The 22,512-nt window shown below is 43.4% G+C and overlaps 1 protein-coding gene across 2 annotated transcripts in view; it reads left to right on the forward strand.

Annotated features, from left to right (window-relative positions):
- Positions 1-22,512, forward strand: part of PXYLP1 (2-phosphoxylose phosphatase 1) — a 146,496-nt gene that overhangs the window by 116,086 nt on the left and 7,898 nt on the right. For both annotated transcript variants that reach the window (XM_075340812.1, XM_075340813.1), the window contains exons 4-6: positions 4,234-4,404; positions 5,300-5,426; positions 9,587-9,726. In XM_075340812.1, coding sequence (XP_075196927.1) covers positions 4,234-4,404; positions 5,300-5,426; positions 9,587-9,726 — 438 coding nt within the window. The remainder of the gene's footprint in view (positions 1-4,233; positions 4,405-5,299; positions 5,427-9,586; positions 9,727-22,512) is intronic.

Consider the following 22,512-nt stretch of genomic DNA (forward strand, 5'->3'; position numbering starts at 1 on the left):
TTGGGCCTGCTTTTCTTCAGCAGTGGCAGGGAAGATGGTTAAAATTGATGGGAGATGGATGGAGCCAAATACAGAACCATTCTTGAAGAAAACCTGTTGGAGTCTGCAAAAGACTAGAGAATGGACGGAGGTTTGTCTTACAACAAGACAATGATCCAAAACATGAACCAAAATCTACAATGGAGTGGTTCAACAATAAACGTATCCAGGTGTTAGAATGGTCAAGTCAAAGTCCAGACCTGAATCCAATCGAGAATCTGTGGAAAGAGCTGAAAACTGCATTTCACAAACGCTCTCCACCCAACCTCACTCAGCTCCAGCTGTTTGCACAGGAAGAATGGGCAAGAATTTCAGTCTCTCGATGTGCAAAACTGATAGACACATACCCCAAGCGACTTGCAGCTGTAATCGCAGCAAAAGGTGGCGCTACAAGTATTTACTTAAAGGGGCAGAATAATATTGCACGCCCCAATTTTCAGGTTATTTTTTTTTTTATAAAAGTTTAAAATAAGCAATAAATTTTGTTCAACTTCACATTTGTGTCCCACTTGTTGTTGATTCTTCACCATAACATTTAAATTTTTTTCATCTTTGAAGCCTGAAATGTGGGAAAAGGTTGAAAAAATTTAAAGGGGCCGAATACTTTCGCAAGGCACTGTATATGGCGCCATTAATTCCACAGCATTTACAGACCTATTCATTACTGTCCCCATTGGGGCTCACAATCCAAATTTCCTATCAATATGTCTTTTGAGTGTGGACGTAAACTGGAATTTCTGGGGGCAGCCAACACAAACACTGGGAGAACATACAACCTCCTTGAAGATGTTTTTCCTTAGTGGGATTTGAATGGAGAGAACCAGCGTTGCAACGAGGTGGCAGTACCTTTTCTGAAAGGGGTTGTCCATCCTTAACCCTGCCACCTTAGCCAAGGGGAGGAGTTCAGTTTATTGTCCCTGGCAGTGGGCAAACAAGGAACAGCTGTAAGGCACAAACCATTGGTGAACAAAAAGATCACAAAGTCTCCTCTTGTATTTGCTAAAAAATGTAAAAATTGAGTTAACCTCCAAGACAAAAGGATTTGGCTTATCCCTTCTCTTCAGCCCTTCCCTAGACTGAAATTACACAATGCTCATGTAATCCATAGACTGATAAGCTATGGGGACAAGATTATATTTGTTTATTGTTCACTTTTAGGATTAAGGTTTACTTTTAAAAGGTTTGGTTACTTTCTGGTAAAAAAAAATTTAAATGTCATAAATTAATGTGTTCAGGCCTAGAAAACGCGAATTGCCTTATATCTTATCACAAAAGCCCTTTTCTGTTCATGACTGGGGTGTATAAACAGGCCTTAGAATCTTCTGTATCTGATTATATGCTGAACACATGAAAAGAAAAGGACACAACTGGGGAAGCTGTCATGTAGATAAATCTCGTGACCCACCATCACTAGAGCTTTGAATTCGGTGACCATCCAGTCTGGATACACTGCATTCCATGGGCAGCAGGGGGGCATTAGAGTTTTCAATGTCATTTTAGTCATTTCACAAAACTTAAGATGACCCCTTACAAAGCAGGTCGAAACATTCGTTGGGGTTGTGGTGTACATTGCCAGCTAGCAATCTGTTATTCATTGTTGTTACTTTTCTCTCCCTGTGGTACCATTCCTCTTTTATACCTTTACCTTAAGCGAATTTACCATGGGGCTATCTTAAAATATTCTATATTTTCATACACTGGTTGTTTTTTGCTCATATTAGAAGTATCACTTTTGTGGACCTCCAAGGGTTCCATTTTGAGCTACCCAGTATTTTTATATTTAATCATTAATTTGCTTTTTTAATTGTTCTGAGATTAATGTAATAATTTTGAAAGGGACATTTTGGCTTTACTCTTTATGCTTGAGTCAGTCCTCACTCAGTTAAATATTTTGCAAGAAAGGTATTTTAGATTTTCATCAGTAAGTGGCCATCCATTTTAAGAAACATTTTCCATAAAAAAATATATTCATGAATAACTATATAAATCAAAGCTCTTGTGTTTTCTTGTTATTAAAAGCTATGCTTGTTAGCCTAGATACTGTGCCATTGGGATGAAAATATACATGAATCCTATACATACACAGAAGTAGCTCTGCTGCATGTACATTTGCACACACCACTCTACTACATGCACATTTACACCTACACACAGCTCTGCTACGTGCCCTTTTACACACACACTATATATTACTACATCTTGCAATTCCTGATCGAGATCTGAACAACGGTTGCGCGAGCTGAGCTGCTGCAGGACCTTCTACTCGATTAACTCAAGGACCTTTTCTGTCTTGTGATCAGTCATATGCAGGGCCGGCTCCAGGTTTTTGTGGGCCCCGGGCGGAAGAGTCCCAGTGGGCCCCATAAACACGCACACACACACACACACATACACAGATACATACACGCAGATATACATATTTAAAGACAAACTCACAAAAATACATATAAACAGACAAATCTATACAGTCATAAACACTGACATACATAGATACACATCATACATGCATACATACAGAGACACACACTGCTATGCTGCATACATACATATAGACAGACACACACACACTGCTATGCTGCATACATACATATAGACACACACACACTGCTCTGCTGCAGACATACATATAGACAGACACACATATACTGCTCTGCTGCATGCATACATACATACAGACACGCATACTGCTCTGCTGCATACATACATGCATACATACATACAGACACGCATACTGCTCTGCATGCATACCTACAGACACGCATACTGCTCTGCTGCATACATACATGCATACATACACACACATATTGCTCTGCTGCATATATACATACATACAGACACGCATACTACTCTGCTGCATATATACATACATACATACAGACACACACACACACTGCTCTGCTGCATATATACATACATACATACAGGCACACACACTGCTCTGCTGCATATATACATACATACATACATACAGACACGCATACTGCTCTGCTGCATATATACATACATACATACAGACACGTATACTGCTCTGCTGCATACATGCATACATACAGACACGCATACTGCTCTGCTGCATATATACATACATACATATAGACAGACACACATACTGCTCTGCTGCATATATACATACATACATACAGACACGCATACTGCTCTGCTGCATATATACATACATACATACAGACACGCATACTGCTCTGCTGCATATATACATACATACATACATACAGACACGCATACTGCTCTGCTGCATGCATACATACATACAAACACACACCTTGCTCTGCGGGGCCCACACACGCACGGGGGGACAGGGAGGGGCGGGGAGGGAGTGATGTCCCACATACTGATCAGGTCACGGTGCAGATGGGGCCTACACAGCGCTGGAGGGAAGCGATGTGCTGGGGGTCGGCTGGCACTGTGACTCCTTCATCTGTGCGACCGAGCAGGACGCCGGGCGGTAGCTCTGCCCACAGATGATGCTCAATGCAGGAGAACACAGTGAACGCTGTGGTCTGCGGGCCTTAAAGGGCCGGCAGCCACAGTTTCCACTGCTAAGGACTGCTGTCCCTGGAACTCGGCCCGGGGGCAGCAGAACTGACGAGGCCGAGTGGGCCCTCCAAGCTCTCCAGGGCCCCGGCATTTGCCCGGGTATGCCGCGTGCTGACGCCGGCCCTGGTCATATGCCCTGAAAGGTTCTTGAGTTATTCGTGTGAAAGGTCCTTAAGCTGCTCACCTTGTGTAGCCTCTATTCAGATCCCGGTACGCTTCCTCTTCTGCTCTGCACGATCATATAGATCGGTGCAGAGCAGGAGAAGAGACAGCAGCTCTCTGTGATTGGGATGGACACAGTGTCATCATTGTCCATAACAGGAAGTTGCCTCCGGACTACAAGGTGTGCGCACACACAGTTCAACAACAGTTTTTCGTGTAAAAAAATTGTTTCTTATAGTCCAGAAAATACGGTATATTCCAAATGGGATGACCAGTCCGAAAATGTCAGGACACATTTTTTTTTATTTTTTTTTTTTTTTAAAGTAATTTTTACCAAATGGAAGAGTTTATTCTGGAACCCTTTGTGTGCTAGTTGTCCCTTGTGTATATTATTGAAGGTGCTGGCTTCATACCAAAATCTAAATCAATTTTTTTTTTTTTTTTTTTTTTTTTTTTTTTTTTTTTTTTATATCATAGGGTCACCGATTCGGCTTATACCGGCTGTTTCAAATAAGGAGGAAGCACTCACTGGTAAAAATCGTAAAAGAATCATGCCTGACCTTTTGACAGAGCCTTCTGCACCTGATCCACTGTATGATGCCATCCTCTACTGCAATACTCCTGGTGTGGCAGAGCGCAGTATGGAAGGTAACCTAACATAAAGAACAACACCATGATCTGAATGCACCAGAATTTGTGTGATTTTAAATATTTTTTTTTTAAGCTTATTTCCTGTCAAATTACAATGGGCTCTGATACTATTCCAATATGTCTAGAGACGTCCCCTGTTACCCTTGGTGATCGGACAGGGTTTTTTTTTTACCTATCCAATTTTTTGTTTCCTTTCACCCAAAATAAAGGAGCTACAGTTCTATTTCAGACACGTTAGCTCACAGGCCCCATAAATAATATGCTGTTTACATGAGCCAAATATCCAGAGCTGGGGAACATAGCTGTCAGCCAAACCGTGGCTTATCTGACTTTCTGCAAGCACAATGCGACCCATTACGAGATGATTAGGTCTGATAATAAGCTTCTTTGTCGCAGGAATGTCCATTAAGATGATCTTTATCTGTAGCACTGTTCATACTTCATAGCAATGTCCATCGCTGGTAGAACTCTATGCAGTTGTTCTGTACTGTCCATTGTGATATACTAATAGAAATGAGACTACATTTAGCTGGAAACTTCCCATCACTGGAGTGTTACAGTTCAGTCCCCATCTAGGATCTACTGATGTAATAAGCGGGAAAATCATTAAAAGGCCTGCACCTTATCTCTCGCAGATTGGAGTGCACTTCTGCTACAGCCTACAGCACCTTTGTGGCACAAATCATAGTAAATCTATCTGGCCAAGTTTAGTCCAGTGGTGGAACTGCTGGAAACATGCCAAATTTGCATTTTTATGCAACTACGTGATGAACAAATATTTGTGACTGTTTTATACCAATTTTCTAATAGCTTTATTTTACCTTATTTAATTACTCTTTCTTGTTAACCTTTAAATTACATCTATAATTGATACCATATTTCATGACTCTAGGCCATGCTCCTCATAACGTTAAACTGTTGTCCGTCCAAGTAATGATCCGTCATGGAGATAGGTATCCACTGTATGCCATTCCTAAAACCAAGAGACCTGATATTGACTGTGTCCTGGAGCCAGACAGGTATAGTGCATGTGCTTAAAATTTTCTGTGCTTTCCTTCCTCCTTAAAGGGAATCTGTAAGCAGGTTTTTGCTATGTAATCTGAAGACCGCAAACGATAGATGCTGATAAACAGATATAAACGATGTGCCATTTATTATGCTGTATTATTGTTGTATACTTAAGGTGGCTTTACACTCTACGAGATCGCTAAAGCGATCTCGTTGGGGTCACGGAATTTGTGACGCACATCCGGCCGCTTTAGCGATGTCGTGTGTGACACCTATGAGCGATTTTTAATCGTCGCAAAAACGTTCAAAATCGTTCGTCGGTGACATCACCCCCTCTTCCTAATTATCGTTGCTGCTACTTGGACGATGTAGTTCGTCATTCCTGCGGCAGCACACATCGCTATGTGTGACACCGCAGGAACGAGGAACCTCTCCTTACCTGCGTCCCACCAGCAATGAGGAAGGAAGGAGGTGGGCGGGATGTTCGTCCCGCTCATCTCCGCCCCTCCGCTTTGATTGGGCGGCCGATTAGTGACGTCGCTGTGATGCCAAGTGACCCGCCCCCTTAGAAAGGAGGTGGTTCGCCGGTCACAGCGACGTTACTAGGCAGGTAAGTAATGTGACGGGTCCGTGCGATTTTCTGTGCCACGGGCAACGATTTGCCTGTGTCGCATAAACAATGGGGCCGATTTCGCACGCTAGCGATCTCGCTAGCGAGATCGCAGCGTGTGAAGCCACCCTTAGCTAACGAACTATTGGTGAGTTCTTGACTTCATATTTTCATTATTATAAGCGCTGCACCTTACAGTTCCAGAACAGTGAATGGGAACTATAGAAATCTCCTTGCCACTGTGCTTTTTTTTTTTTTTAAGTTTCTTTGCAGATTTTTCACATAGACTTGCATTGGATGTGGAAAATCCACAACTAAAAAAAGCATGTAAAATGCATCAAAAAGATCTTTAATCAGCACCTAAGAATGTCAATTAAGTTTTGTCAAAGCCAAATACTGGGAAGTTTCAAAAACAAAACTTCTTTAATTAAAGCATGACATGTGAAGCAAAGCCAAAAATAAAGCACAACATCAAAAACGCAATAAAAATGCATGTTAAAAAACGCACACAAAAAGCAAGTAACCTAATTTACACAATAGGTGCAGAATTTCTCCACCATCAAAAAAAACCTCACCAAAACCTCATTGTGGAAAAGTAGCCTTATAATAATAGTTTCATCATTAGGACATTATCATTGCTGTGACTAGCTGCTTCTTCCTTCCTCTCCGATCCACCCGCGCCTGTTAGACGCACATGTCTGCTGATTAGATCAGCAGACATGTGGGTATTAGGCTATGTGCGCACTAGGCGTTTTTTTCACGCTGCGTTATGTGCGTTTTTGTCTAAAAAACGCACCCGCGGCTAAAAAAACGCGGCAAAAACGCATGCGTTTTTGCCGCGATTTGGTGCGTTTTTTGCTGCGTTTTTGCTCACTGCGTTTTTAATCAGTGCACAATGCCATTAAAGATTGTTGATGAAAAAAAAAAAAAAAAAGGTCTGATGTCATTTCCTTCTTCAAAATGTTCATTGTATGCAGGAGAGCATACAGCTGCAGAACTAGTGTATGCAGGAGAGCAGACAGCAGCTGCAGAACTACAAGTCTCAGCATCCTCCATTCACTAGTGTATGGAGGAGAGCAGACAGCAGCTGCAGAACTACAAGTCTCAGCATCCTCCATTCACTAGTGTATGCAGGAGAGCAGACAGCAGCTGCAGAACTACAAGTCTCAGCATCCTCCATCCAGGACTGTATGCAGTTTTTTGCCCAAAAAGAAAAAAAAAATGACGTAGGCTTCGCCATATTTTTGTATGCTAGCCGGGTACAGCAGGCAGGTACGGGCTGCCCCCAACCCCCAGCTGCCTATTTGTACCCGGCTGGGAACCAAAAATATAGAGAAGCCCTTTTTTTTTAATTATTTCATGAAATAATTTTTAAAAAAAAATGACGTGGGCTTCGCCTAATTTTTGAGTCCAGCCGGGTACAACTAGGCAGCTGGGGATTGGAATCCACAGTGAAGGGTGCACATGCTTTCTGGGCACCCCCACTGCGAATTGCAGTCCGCAGCCACCCCAGAAAATGGCGCTTTCATAGAAGCGCCATCTTCTGGCGCTGTATCCAACTCTTCCAGCTGCCCTGAAGCCGGGTGGCTAGCTAGGTAATAATGGGGTTAGGGCTAGCTGTATAGCTGGCCCTAAGCCCGAAATTCATGGTGTCACGCCAATATTAGGCATGGCCACCATGAATTTCTAGTAATGATAAAAAAAAAACACAACACAGAGAAAAATATTTTTATTAGAAATAAAACACAACACAATTAGTGACTCCATCTTTATTGAAATAAACCCCCCTCCGCAGTAATCCTGGGTCAGGGTCCCGCGCCGTCCAATCAGGATCCAATATCATCTGATCGGTTTGCTGGAAGGCAAAGCGATCAGATGATGTGTCAGGATCAAGTGCCTGAATCCCATCACACATCAGCTGATTGTATAAAAGCCGGTTATACAATCAGCTGATGCATCAGTAGAAAAAAAAAAAAAAAATAATACTCACTTATGTGCTGTGGTGATTACCGGCAGCTCCTGGAGCGATCGATTGGACAGGAGTCTGATCCTATACGATCGCTGCCGGAGCTGCCGGTAATCAGCTGATGAAGTCCCCTGACGGCAGGATCAGCTGATAGCCGGCCGGGCGCGAAAAAGCCGGCGACACCGCGATCAGCTGATGCGTCAGGTGACTGCATCAGGTGATCAGCGCCAGGTCCTGCAAGCAAGGTCCTGCCCCGGGGAGACTGCACACAGCCAGAGCGGCGGTACCGGGAGGAGATGGGAGCAGGCATGGCACCGGGACCCTGCGGACAGGTGAGTATATGACATTTTTTTTTTTCTACTGTTCACTTTGGTTTTCGCCGCTGCCTCCACCTCCCGCCCAGACATGGCACCGCACGGAGCTGACATGCACAGGACGGGAGGTGGAGGCAGCGGTGACGGTACCGGGAGGATTCCTGCTTCTGTGTTTACCAACAGAAGGAATCCTCTTCCTGTACACGTCACTGTAGTACCCACCCCTTGCGTTTATAGCTGCGTTTTTAGTCATAGAAACGCGGCTATATGCGTTATTCATTGCGTTTTTAACATCTCATTGAATTCAATGAGTGAAAAACGCAGTGGAAAACGCAGAAATAATTGACATGCTGCGTTTTTGTGGTCACCACAAAAACGCAGCTAAAAAAAAACGCTGTGTGAGGACAGCACTTCTGAAAACCCATTGACATTGCTGGGGAAGCAATGTCACTGCGTTTTCAGCACAAAAACGCTGTAAAAAACGCCGCTAAAAACGCGGCAAAAACGCCTAGTGCGCACATAGCCTTACTGTGAGTTCGCCGCCGGAGCAGATACTAGTACATCATTGGTCGTGTAGGGGGTTAAAGCGTAACTGTCGTTTAAAATTTTATTTCATAAACTCATTAAAATAAGCAACTTTGTGATATTTCTTATCAGACAAATCTGCTTTTTTCTCTGCCAGAATTAATCAGTCATTAACAAAATTCTCAATTTTGAGGTAAAATCTGTATTCACTGAAAACTTTCCCATTTACTGAGATAGGAGATGGCGACGGTTTATGGGGAGATTCTATGTAGATAGAAGGGAGAAGCTCTACCTCTAGCTCCTACCACCTCCAATCTACATGGGTAAAGGCGGCTGCTATGGATACAATTCTATCGCCCATCTCTGATAAGAGAAAGTCTGTCTTCACTGAATACAGATTTTACCTCCAGAATTGAGAATTTTGATAATAACTGATCAATTCTGGGGAGAGAAAAAGCAGATTTGTCTGATAAGAAATATGGCAAAGGTTCTTATTTACATTTGTACTATTACTGTATTTATGAAATAAAGCGTAACAATCATTTTAATTCTTAATATGTATCCTATTTGGCATGAATATATAGTATTTTTCCACAGCAGGTAATATACAATATAGGAGGCCATGGTGACACGACAGACACAAGGTTGTGTTCACAGAATGCAGTATAAGCCATAGGAACTATATAGCTAAGGTGTTATTTTATGTCAGATCCAAATGTCCCTTTAGCTTATGGTTCTACTTACATTTTTTTTTAGGAAGCCGTCTCATCCAAACCTGGAAAATTTTATCAACCACATGACAAAAGGATCAGAAGGCCAGATGGATGGTACATTAAGCAGTTTGCCACGTATTCCCAGCCATTCTTTGTGTGAGATGGGAGAATTAACCCAAAAAGGTAAACTTTCTTTTCTGTATAAGTTTATGATATTCACATATGCAAATCATGAAACATAAATAAGAAGATTAAGATGTATGTGGATTTGTAACCACACTTTGCCACAATTTTTAAGTATCTGCTCCAGAGAGGAACAGTCTTATGCCACCCATGAGAACTAACAATTAGAGGTGGGTGAACTCGCAGATGTTCGAGTCTAGCCGGACTTGTTTAAAAAGAAAAAGGAGAAAAAAAAAAAAAGTTAGTGACTAGACTTGAATCCAAACATCTGCTTGGACGCCGAACCCCATATAAGTCTATGGGGACCCTTACATTGTGCAGTAAAATGGTGGTAGAAAGGGATACGGGTCTGATTCGTTGTGGCGTGTACAAATAAAAAAACTGGAAAAAATGACGCAGGGTCCCTCATATATTGATACCCAGCACAGACAAAGCAGACTGCCACAGGCTGCAGCCCCCGTCTGTGCACATTATCTTGGCTGTGTATCAATATACGAGGGACCGCATGTACTGTAGCTTTAAATTATTTCAATTTTGTTACACAGCCAAGATAAAGCCAACAGCTGGTGGCTGGTATTCTCAGACAGTGGAGGCCCATGGTTATTGGCCTCCCCCCAGCTAAAACATAGCAGCCCGCAGCCACCCCAGAATTGTCACATCCATTAGATGGGACAAATCCGACACTTTTAACCTGCTGATCCCGATTTGCACTGGAGTGGTGGCAATCGGGGTAATATAAGGCATTAGTAACAGCTGTAATTTGCCTAATCTGGTATTGAGTTCAATTCCTTTTTTGACAATGTGTTCACAGTGAGTATTTGCATGCAAAAATGTCTGCACTAAATCTGCATCTCCTGGTGGCAAAAAAATGCATCAAAACTCATGCGGTTTTAGTGCATTTTTTTTTTTTTGCCAGTAGATGCAGATTTGGTGCAGAAATGTCTGCACCCAAATACTCATTGTTCACACATTGCCTAATCCGGTATTCCTGCATGATGTTGAATGACTTCATCTAAGGGTACGGTCAATGAGTTCACCAGAGGTCAATTCTTCTGATGTCACAGCTGGAATATCATGGTGACCTCAGGTGAATTTAGTGAAGTCACCACTCACAGCTGCGGCTCAATCAGTGTGTCACTAAAGCTGCAATGAGCGGTCACGTTTTCTAATGTGTCCGCACGCTGCAACCTCAGATGTAGCAGTGCCTGCATCCTTGTAAGACCTTGTGTGGATTATATTTTATCTGCTGGGGTGGTTTTGGAGTTAATAAATTAGAGAAAGCGGGTATTTTGTTTGTTTTTTGTAAATTTATAATAAAGGATTTTTGTATTTTAGTGTTTTATTTCATTTTACTTACAGGGTTAGTAATGAGGGATCTCTTAAACCCCTCCCCATTACGAACCTCGAGCTTGATGACATCTGTTATTTTTTGATAACTCAGTGGTCATTAACCCGGTATCTTACCCCAATTGCCACCGAACCAGGTCAATCCTGATGAGTAGGGTAAAGCGCCAGAGTTGCCACATTTAATGGATGCGATAATTCCGGGGCGGTCCCAGGTTACTATTTTTAGGATGGGAGACCCAATAAACATGGGCCTCCCAAGCCTGAGAATACCAGCCCCCAGCTGTCCGCTTTATCTTGGCTGGGTATTAAAATTGGGTTGGGACTGCACGCAGTTTTATTTAAATTATTTTATTTTTAATTACTTTAAAAAAGCTACATGGGATCCTTGCATTTTGATACACAGCCCAGATGATGCGCATATTGAGGGATGAAGCCTGTAGCGGTCTGCTTCATCTGTGCTGCGTATCAATATAGGGGGACACTACATCATTTTTTTTTTAATTATTTATTTTTACACTGCACAATCAATCACTTTTTTTAATAGATGGGTGGCCGAACCCGAACAGTAACACTGGCTTCCCTCAGAAGTCCGTGTTCGGAGTCCGTGCACGAACGCTTGGTGTCCGGTAAGTACGAACTCCAAACTTTACAGTTTGGGTTCGCCCATCACTAGTAACAGTCCTACAAATCATCAACACTTCTTTTAAAAAAGCCTTGCCTATGTTCTCCTGCTTTGCACTGATAAGGGGCAAAAACACCCCAAAACACTTAATTGCAATTAGATTGTCTGGTTTGGCTTGTAATCTTAAAGGGTTTTTTTGTTGATTTTAAAGTTAACCTTATTAAATAGATTTTGTAGTAATAATAATTTCCACAATTGGATGTGTCTTAAACAAAAAATGTTTCTGTGCTCAGATAATCTTATTAATGTGCCCCTGCTGTGTACGGTGTGTAAAGGCCATGTCTGACCGTACAGGGACGTGGTCTGTTCATACCACATCTCCTGGGCAGGGGAGGATGCAAAAGACTATAAAGACATTGCAGAACTGGATCATGGCTCATTTTTTGTGAGGTAAAGCATTTCACGGTCTTTTTTTTTTTTTTTTTTTTTTTTTTTTTTTTTTAAAAAAGTTTTATCTCAAGAATTATTTGTGATCCTATGCTGTAGTGTCTGTATACTTTTTTTTTCTACTTCCGCCCCAGCGCACGAGTTGAGGCATGACCAGACTGTCATTACACAGTGCATAGCAGGGACACATTTAGAATATTTATCTTAACATAGGAACATTTTTTTTTTTTTTTGTTTTTTAAACACCTCCAATTGCGGATCTTATTATAAGATCTATTAATTTAAAATTAACTTTGTTCGTGGGACAACCCCCTTTTAAGTCATTTGGCAAGTTCCCTTAAAGGGTTGATGTTGATGTCTATGACTTCTACGTCTAATTGGTTTCGAGAGTTCCTTTTCTCTTCCTGTAATCACACCTTAGCACTGATTGACAGCTGGCTTGGCATCAAGTCAATACACTGTGTACTGAGCAGTGACTGAAAGCCCAAAGCTGCCTGGAGGAATAAAGTTAATTTCCTTCTGGTGAGTCTTATCTAGGTTTCCCAGCACATGGGACAAGAATTCCGTTTGGCACCACCCACTACCCCCCATCACTCAAGTGGTTTGAGTAGTTGCCATGCGGGGCGAGTGCTCATATACAGTTTGCTTACTTAGTCACATGCTGAATAGCTGCTCTTTAATATTCTTATCACTGAGAGAAGTAAGAAGAAAAGCTAGTTGTCACATTAGTGCAGGGATGTAAAATTGCATGTGAGTGGTCATGTGATGACTGTTAGAACCAGCAATCCGAGCTGAAACCTGACAGTGATTATAGTACATGCTGTTAGAATTGGGCATGCTACAGTGCCTAATTTTATAATTAATGTTGTACATGTTTCATAGTTTTAAGGTTGAAAGATTTGGGATCCAGTTTTGGGCTCCACATTTTAAGGCTAGGTTCACACACTGCGTTTTTTTGACGCTGCGTTTTTGTGCGGTTTTTGCGGCAAAAAACGCACCCGCGTCAAACGCGCAAAAACGCACGCGTTTGTGCCGCGATTTGGTGCGTTTTTTTCTGCGGTTTTGCTCACTGAGTCTTTATGCGTTTATCAGTGAACAAAAAAAAGGTCTGATGTCATTTCCTTCTTCAATATGTTCTTCATTCTCCACTAGTGTATGCAGGAGAGCAGACAACTGCTGCAGAACTACAAGGCTCAGCATCCTCCATCCAGGATTGTATGCAGGAGTTTTTTGCCCCCCAAAAAAATGACGTGGGCTTCGCCATATTTTTGTATGCTAGCCAGGTACAGCAGGCAGGTACGGGCTGCCCCCAACCCCCAGCTGCCTACTTGTACCCGGCTGGGAACCAAAAATATAGGGAAGCATTTTTTTTTATTTCATTATTTGAAAAAAAAAATGACGTGGGCTTCGCCCAATTTTTGAGTCCAGCCAGGTACAACTAGGCAGCTGGGGATTGGAATCCACAGTGCAGGGTGCCCATGCTTTCTGGGCACCCCCGCTGCGAATTGCAGTCCGCAGCCACCCCAGAAAATGGCGCTTTCATAGAAGTGCCATCTTCTGGCGCTGTATCCAACTCTTCCAGCTGCCCTGGTGACTGGTGGCTCGCTGGGTAATAATGGGGTTAGGGCTAGCTGTGTATTATCAGCTGGCCCGAAGCCCGAAATTCATGGTGTCACGCCAATATTAGACATAGCCACCATGAATTTCTAGTAAAGATAAAAAAAAACACAACACACAGAAAAATATTTTTATTATAAATAAAACACAACACAATTAGTGACTCCATCTTTAATGAAATAAAGAACCCCCCTCCGCAGTAATCCTGGGTCAAGGGTCCCGCGCCGTCCAATCCGGATCCAATATCATCTGATCGGTTTGCTGGAAGGCAAAGCGATCAGATGATGTGTCAGGTTCCAGGATGTGAATCACATCACACAGCAGCTGATTGTATAAAAGCCGTTCATACAATCAGATGATGCATCAGTGCAAAAAAAAAAAAAACTCACTTATGTGCTGATTACCGGCAGATCCTGGAGCGGAGTCTGATCCCGTCCGATCGCTGCAGGAGCTGCCGGTAATCAGGGATGAAGTCTCCTGACGGCATCCACTGACAGGTTAAGCCGGCCGGGCGCCGGCGTCAGCGTCACCGCGAGACTTACGATCAGCTGATGCGTCAGGTGACTGCATCAGGTGATCCATCTCCAGGTCCTGCAGCTATCGGAGATTTCCCGGCCGTCTGCACACAGCCGGAGCGGCGGTACCGGGAGAGGAGCTGGGAGCGGGCATGGCATCGGGAGTCTGCAGACAGGTGAGTATGACATTTTTTTTTTCTACTGTTCACTTTTGTTTTCACACCTGCCTCTACCTCCCGCCCAGACATGGCGCCGCACGGGAGCTGACATGCACAGGACGGGAGGTGGACGCAGCGGTGACGGTATCGGGAGGATTCACGCTTCTGTATTTACTGACAGAAGGAATCCTCTTCCTGTACATGTCACTTTACTGCCCACCCCTTGTGTTTATAGCTGCGTTTTTAGTCATAGAAACGCACTAAAACGCAGCTATATTTTCAATTTGCGTTTCTCATTGCGTCTTTAAACATCCCATTGCACTCAATGGATGAAAAACGCCGTGAAAAGCGCGGGAATAGTTGACATGCTGCGTTTTTGTGGTCACCACAAAAATGCAGCTGAAAAAAAACGCTGTGTGCAGACAGCAAAAATGAAAACTCAGACTTTGCTGGGGGAAGCAAAGTCATGCAGTTTTCTGGGCAAAAACGCCGCGAAAAACGCACTGTGTGAACTTACCCTAAAAAGGACATTCAGAAGTTAGTCAGTTCAAAGGCGGGCATCTAGACTACTACAAGGAATGGAAGGCCTCACATATGATGAGGGGTTGAAAAAGTTAGATATGCTTAGCTTAGAAAAAAGATGTCTCAGACTAGATCTCATTTATTTGTTTAAATACATGTGTGGTCAATATAAAGGACTGGCACATGACTTATTTCTTCCAAAGACAATGCTAAGGTCCAGGGGACACTCACTGCGAGTGGAAGAAAAGCGATTCCGACAGCTAAATAGGAAAGGGTTCTTTACAGTTAGAGCAGTCAAACTGTGGAATGCCCTACCACAAGAGGTAGTAATGGCAGATACTAGAACAGCTTTTAAAAAGTACTGGATGATTTCCTCAGTACACACAACATTGTTGGTTATAAATGACTTGGTGACCAAATGTTGAACTGGCGGAAGAAGGTTGAACTAGATGGACCTAGGTCTTTTTTCAACCTATGTAACTATGTAAAAGTAGACAGTCCATTGAGTTCAACGTATAGCCTAATATGTTAATCCGGCTGAAGGCAAAAACCCCAATGGGGCAGACAGCTAAATAGTAAGGCAATAATTCCTTCGCAACTCCACTTACGGCAATTAGACTATTTCCCTGGATCAAAGCCCAATCACAAAATCTAGTGCACATAACCAGTAGTAATATATTTTTCAAGAAAGGCATCCAGGCCTCTCTTGAATTTTAGTATTCAAATTGTCTCTCCAGTAAAGGAGACAAACTCTAGCACAGCGCCACCTATTGGAAATAGCGATGCTAAAAGTCACAAGTGGATTTTTAACAATCCTTTGCAATATTACTTAGGATATATAAGCCAGATCAGAATCCCAATTTGCAGACACTGTGTTTCGGGGTGCTTGCCCCTCGTCAGTGCAAAGTATGGGGTGTCTGATCTGGCTCATGAGAAAGCTTGAATTTTAGTAGTAACTTAGCCATTAGAACATTATGTGGCAGAGAGTTCCATAGTCTTACTACTCTTGCAGTAAAGGATCTACGTTGTGATTTATGATTAACCCCATAGCGACGGCCTAACGTCTCAAGACGTCGGAAAAACAGGGTACTTATTCTGTTCCGACGTCTTGAGACGTCAGGCCGGAAAAACCCTGTAGCGCCCCCCAGTGACGAAAAATCTCGGGGGTTTCAGCTACCGGGGGTAGCTGAGACCCCCCAGATTATGAATCGGGGTGTTTTTTATGCACCCCGTTAATGCGATCGCCGGTATACACCGTATACCGGCGACAACATAAAAAAAAAAATAAATGGCTGGTAAAATTTATTTACTTCTCATCTGACGTGATCAAACATGTCAGATGAGAAATAAATGTGAGCCCTTAGTGCCCCCAAAGCCCCCGGTACTGGAGAAATCCATCCAACCCCCCCCCCCTCCGGAAAATCCAAGATGGCGCCGACGCGCGCTGAAAACTCCCGCCGCCTCTGCATTCATTTCCCTCCGATCTGAAATGATCAAACATTTCAGATCGGAGGGAAATGTCCCCCTCCTGACCTCTCCTCCGGTACACCGGAGCTCTTTGGTCCCTGGAGCCCCCTCCAGTTCTTCAGAGCCCCCCTCCGGAGCGTGCAAGATGGCGCCGACGCGCGCTGAAAACTGCCGCCGCCGGCTCTGCATTCATTTCCCTCCGATCTGAAATGATCAAACATTTCAGATCGGAGGGAAATGTCCTCCCCCTGACCCCTCCTCCGGTCCACCGGAGCCCTCTGGTCACCGGAGCCCCCTCCGGGTCTCCAGAGCCACCCCCCCTCCCCCGCATTCATTCTGCTCTTTCTGACGCATGTGACACGTCACATGCGGCAGAAAGGTGTCCCCAGGTCCTCCCAGGTCCCCCCAGGTCCCACTAGGTCACCCCCCATCAACCCCCCCCCCCCCCCAGCCCCCGGTCATAAGTTACCTGTCTGGTGATCCGTCCCGCGATCACGCCGCCTCCTTCTTGAATGCTGGCGGCGCATGCGCAGACAGCGGCTGTCAGCTGGATTCCTCCCCCGGTCCACAGTGGAGCAGCCTGTGCATCAGCGACGTCAGTCTTGCAGGGACGCTGACGTCGCTGATGCACAGGCTGCTCCACTGTGGACCGGGGGAGAGTGAGTGCAGTAATCAGCAGTCTCTCCATGTGAGGAGTGTGGTCCTCACATGGAGAGACTGCTGTTCCAGAAAATGGGGGGTACGTTCTGTGAGCGTGCCCCTCATATTCTGGAATGAGGTTACTGCAGGTCACTCTGCCCTAAGTTGGACCGGGGCAGTGTGAGTGCAGTATTCTCAGATTACTGCACCCACACTGCTCATGGAGAGCTTGCTCTTCCAGAAAATGGGGGATACGTTCCCTGAACGTGCCCCCCATATTCTAGAAGATCCAGAGTCGGCGTGGGACTCCAAAATGGATTACAGCGACCGTAATTTCTTTATTTTCAATAAATTGGGGAAAGAGGAATGTTTCGGGGAGTTTTTTTTTCAAATACATTTTTTTTTTTGTCTTTTTTTTTTTTTGTCTATTACTTGACTGGGTTAGTGATGTCGGGTATCTGTTTAGATGCCGTGACATCACTAACCCCAGGGCTTGATGCCAGGTGACACTACAGCTGGTATCAACCCCATATATTACCCCGTCTGCCACCGCACCAGGGCGCGGGATGAGCTGGGGCGAAGCGCCAGGATTGGCGCATCTAATGGATGCGCCACTTCTGGGGCGGCTGCGGCCTGCTATTTTTAGGCTGGGAAGAGTCCAATAACCATGGCTCTTCCCACCCTCAGAATACCAGACCCCAGCTGTCCGCTTCACCTTGGCTGGTGATCTAATTTGGGGGGGACCCCACGTTTTTTGTTTTTTTTTAAAAAAACGCCTGGGGAGCCCTCCAAATTGATCACCAGACAAGGTGAAGCTGTCAGCTGTGGTTTGCAGGCTACAGCTGTCTGCTTTACCCTAGCTGGCTATCAAAAATGGGGGGGACCCCACGTCGTTTATTTTAATTATTATTTTTTTGGGGGGCTAAATACAAGGCTAGGCACCCTTTAGTGCCACATGAAAGGCACTAAAGGGCGCCAGCTTAGAATATGCAGGGGGTGGGACGTTATATATGTTTGACATCTATCCAATCATCCACTGTAGCATTTTAGGCTGTGCGCCCACAATCGGGATTTGCAGCGTTTTGGGCGCAGAGTGTTTTCCCTGTGTCCATAACGCTGCATTGTGCAATAGAAGCACAGTGGAAGGATTTTTAGAAATCCCATGCCCAATGTGCTTGCCCAATGTGCTTCTTTTCTCCGCCACATAAACTGACCTGTGGCGCAGCTTCCCGAGCCTCAGCATGTCAATTTATGCTGCGGAGATGAGTGTTCTCTGCAGGTAGCATAGAGCTCCACAGCGGCCTGAACCCAAATCGTGGGCATGGGCAGCTGCGTTCTCCCGTGGACAACACTCACATCTCTGCAGGAGGCTGACACTGTGTACTAGACGCCGTGTCGCTGGCTCATGGCCACATAGCCTAAAAGTGAGACATTGGTTGCTACAGCAACATTTTTGTGAAGTACCTGTGGATTCAAAATGCTTATTATACTCCTGAATAAAATCCAGTTTCCAAAATGAGGTCACTTGTGGGGGGTTTCTAATGTATAGGTACCCAAGGGGCCCTGCAAATGTGACATGGTGCCCGCAATTTATTTCAACTTTTCCAGAATTCAAATGGTGCTGCTTCCATTCCAAGCCCTCCCATTTATCCAAACAGAGGTTTTTGGCCACATGTGGGGTATCCCTGTGCTCATAAGACATTGGATAACAACCTGTTGGGTCCACGGTTTGTTGTTGTCTCTTGAAAAAGTGAGAAATTTGATGCTGAAGCAACATTTTTGTGAAAAAAATGAAAATTTTCAATATGGCAACCTAAGCTTATCAAATTCTGTGAAGTATTCGTGGATTCATACTGCTCACTATACACCTAGATAAAAGCCTTGAGGTGTCTTGTTTCCAGAATGGAGTCACTTGTGGGGGACCTCCACTGTTTAGGCACCTCAGGGGCTCTCCAAATGCAACCTGGCGTCCGCTATTGATTCCAGCCAATTTTGCAGTCAAATGGCACTCCTTCCCTTCCGAGCCCTGCCATGCGCCCAAACAGTTGATTTCCACCACATATAAGGTATCGCCAAACTCAGGAGAAATTGCACAATAAATGTTATGCTGAATTTTTTCCTTTTACTCTTGTAAAAAAAAAAGCTACCTGGTTGAAATAACAATTTTGTGGTAAAATTTTTTTTTTTTTTCATGGCTCAACGTTATAAAATTCTGTGAAGCACCTGGGGGTTCAGGGTACTCACCAAACATCTAGATAAATTCCTTGAGGGGCCTAGTTTCCAAAATGGGGTCACTTGTGTGGGGTTTCTGCTGTTTAGGTACCTTAGGGGTCCTCCAAATGTGACATGGTGCCCGCAATCTTTTTCAGCCAAATTTCCTTTCCAAAATTCAAATATTGCTCCTTTCGTTCCAAGCCCTCCCATTTGTCCAAACAAAGGTTTCAGACCACATGTGAGGTATCACCGCGCTCATAAAAAAGTGGTTAACAAACCTTGAGGTCAAATTTTTGGAATTACCTCTTGAAAAAGTGAGAAAATTGATGCTAAAGCAACATTTTTGAGAAAATTATTAAAATTTTCAATATGACAACGTAACGTTAACAAAATCTGTGAAGTACCTGTGGATCTAAAATGCTCACTATACCCCTAGATAGAAGCCTTGAGGGGTCTAGTTTCCAAAATGGTGTCACTTGTGAGGGGTTTCTTCTGTTTAGGTACCTTAGCGGACCTGTAAATGCAACATGGTGCTCGCAATCTATTTCAGCCAAATTTGCTTTCCAAAATTCAAATATTGCTCCTTCTGTTCCGAGCCCTCCCATTTGTCCAAACAGGTTTCTGACCACATGTGGGGTATCGGCGCACTCATAAGAAAGTGGGGAACAAGTTTTGGGGTCCATTTTGTTGTGTTAGTTCTTCTAAAAGTGAATAAATTTGGGTTAGAGCAACATTTTTAGGTAAAATTTAATTTTTGCTTTTTTTCATTCCACATTGCTTTTGTTCATGTGAAGCACCTGAAGGGTTAATAAACTTCTTGAATGTGGTTTTGAGTACTTTGGGGGGTGCAGTTTTTAGAATGGTGTCACATTTGGGTATTTTCTGTCATCTAGGCCTATTGAAGTCACTTCAAATGTGATGTGGTCCCTAAAAAAATGGTTTTGTAAATTTTGATGTAAAAATGAGAAATCGCTGATAAACTTTGAACCCCTCTAACTTCCTAACAAAAAAAAATTTTGTTTCCAAAATTGTGCTGATGTAAAGTAGACATGTGGGAAATGTTATTTATTAACTATTTTGTGTCACAGAAATCTCTGGTTTAACGGTATAAAAATTCAAAAGTTGAAAATTGCTAAATTTTCAAAATTGTTGCCAATATTCAATTTTTTTCTTCAATAAACGCAAAAAATATTGTCCTAAATTTGGTACTAACATGAAGTCCAATATGTGACGAAAAAACAATCTCAGAATCACCGGGATCCGTTGAAGCGTTCCAGAGTTATAACCTCATGAAGTGACACTGGTCAGAATTGCAAAATTTGGTCTGGTCATTAAGGTGAAAATTAGCTCCGTCACTAAGGGGTTAAACCTTCTTTCCTGTAGGTGTAGTGGATGCCCCCTTGTCCCTGTCTCAAGCCAAGATGTAAATAGATCATTAGAAAAGTCTCTGTACTGTCCCCTCATATATTTGGACATTGTAATAAGATCATCTGTAAGCCTTTGTTTTTCAAAACTGAATAACCCCATGTTTAATCTGTCCTGGTATTGCAGTCTATCCATTCTCTTAATAACCTGTTTGCACTTTTCTGCACTCGCTCTAATTAATCTATGTCCTTTTTATACACCAGAGACCAAAATTGTACACAGTATTCTGGTCACACTAGTAACTTGCATAGTGGCAAAAACTATATTCTTTTCATGAGCATTTTTTTAATGCATCCCATAATTTTATTAGCCTTGGCAGCAGCTACCTGACACTGGTCAGTAAAGTTGAGTTTGCCGTCCACCAATACAGCCGAGTCTTTTTCAGTGACCGTTTTACCGAGTGTTTGACAATTTAAGTAAATTATCATAAATTGTATTTCCTCTGTGCGAGTGCATTATCTTAAATTTATCCACATTAAACTTCAATTGTCACTTTTCAACCCAAGCCTCCAGCTTACATAAATCCTTCTGTAATATTAAATTATCCTGCTCTGTATTGATTAACCTATGCTCTGTATTGATTACCCTACAGAGTTTAGTGTCTTCTGCAAATATTGAAATTCTGCTCTGTATGCCTCCTAGAAGGTCATTATTAAATATGTTAAAAAGAAGAGAACCCAATACTGATCCCTGTGGTAGTCTGTCAACTGTGACCCAGTCTGTGTGTTCTATTAATAACCACCCTTTGTTTCCTGTCACTGAGCCAGTTCTTAACCCATTTCCACATATTTTCGCTATTCCCATCTATTCTCCCTTTGTGTGGCACCATATCAAACGCCTTTGATATGTCCATATAGACAATATCCACTGCATTTCACTTGTCCATTTTGGAACTTCACTTCTCACAGAAGCTGATCAAATTAGATTGACAGGATCGATCCTTTATAAACTCATGTTAAAAGTGGATCATGAGGTGGTTATTCTTGAGATACTCAAGGATAGCATCTCTTAGGAAACGCTCTCAATGATTTTACCCTCTAGTAAAGGTTAAACTTACTGGCCTATAATTTCCAGGCTCAGATTTTGTCCCTTTTTTGAATATTTGCACATCATTTGCGATGCGCCAATCATAATCTGTGAAGAAAGTTTCCTCACACCTCCATCCCTCTTCTTAAGTACCCTTACTTTCCACGCCGTCTCCTCATACATCCCACCCCTACCCCCATTCTATACAGTTTCTGCACCCATTCCCCTCCCCTGCTCTCCATACTGTCTCTTCAAATTTACCCTCCAATTACAAAGTCTTTGGTTTCTTCAGCTTCATTGGAGCACTTGTCAATATTCTTCATGATGCTGATATCACTTTCCAGCGCTCCATAGACATGATCAGATGACCTGATCATGCTGCTGATCACAGTGTCCCATAAGTGCTGACGGTCAGGGTTTTAATTTTATTTGCGCCTGAAAGGCGCAATTTCATTTGATTTCTGGCAACCGGTATGTTTTTTAAATCTTCCCTGAGCCGGCTCTCAGTGGAACACCTGGCTCAGAGAACAGCTGAATCCGACTGCGGGGGTTGGGTGAAGAGGAAAAATGCAGCTGCTGGCAAGACACCTCAGACTGCAGCATCAGATGGCCCCTATCTGCCAACTGCAACTGGGACAAATGCACCCCCTCGCTCCCCTTCCCTTCCCACGAGATTCGCCCATGCTCCCGGTGGGCAGGCTTTCAGAGTGGCGGCTGGGCAATTTTAGAACACTATCAACCTGCAGATTAACCCCATATCTGCAGGTTGAGTTTTCTTTTGCATGAC

Source organism: Anomaloglossus baeobatrachus, chromosome 3, assembly GCF_048569485.1.
Source record: "Anomaloglossus baeobatrachus isolate aAnoBae1 chromosome 3, aAnoBae1.hap1, whole genome shotgun sequence".
Classification (NCBI taxonomy): Eukaryota; Metazoa; Chordata; class Amphibia; order Anura; family Aromobatidae; genus Anomaloglossus; species Anomaloglossus baeobatrachus.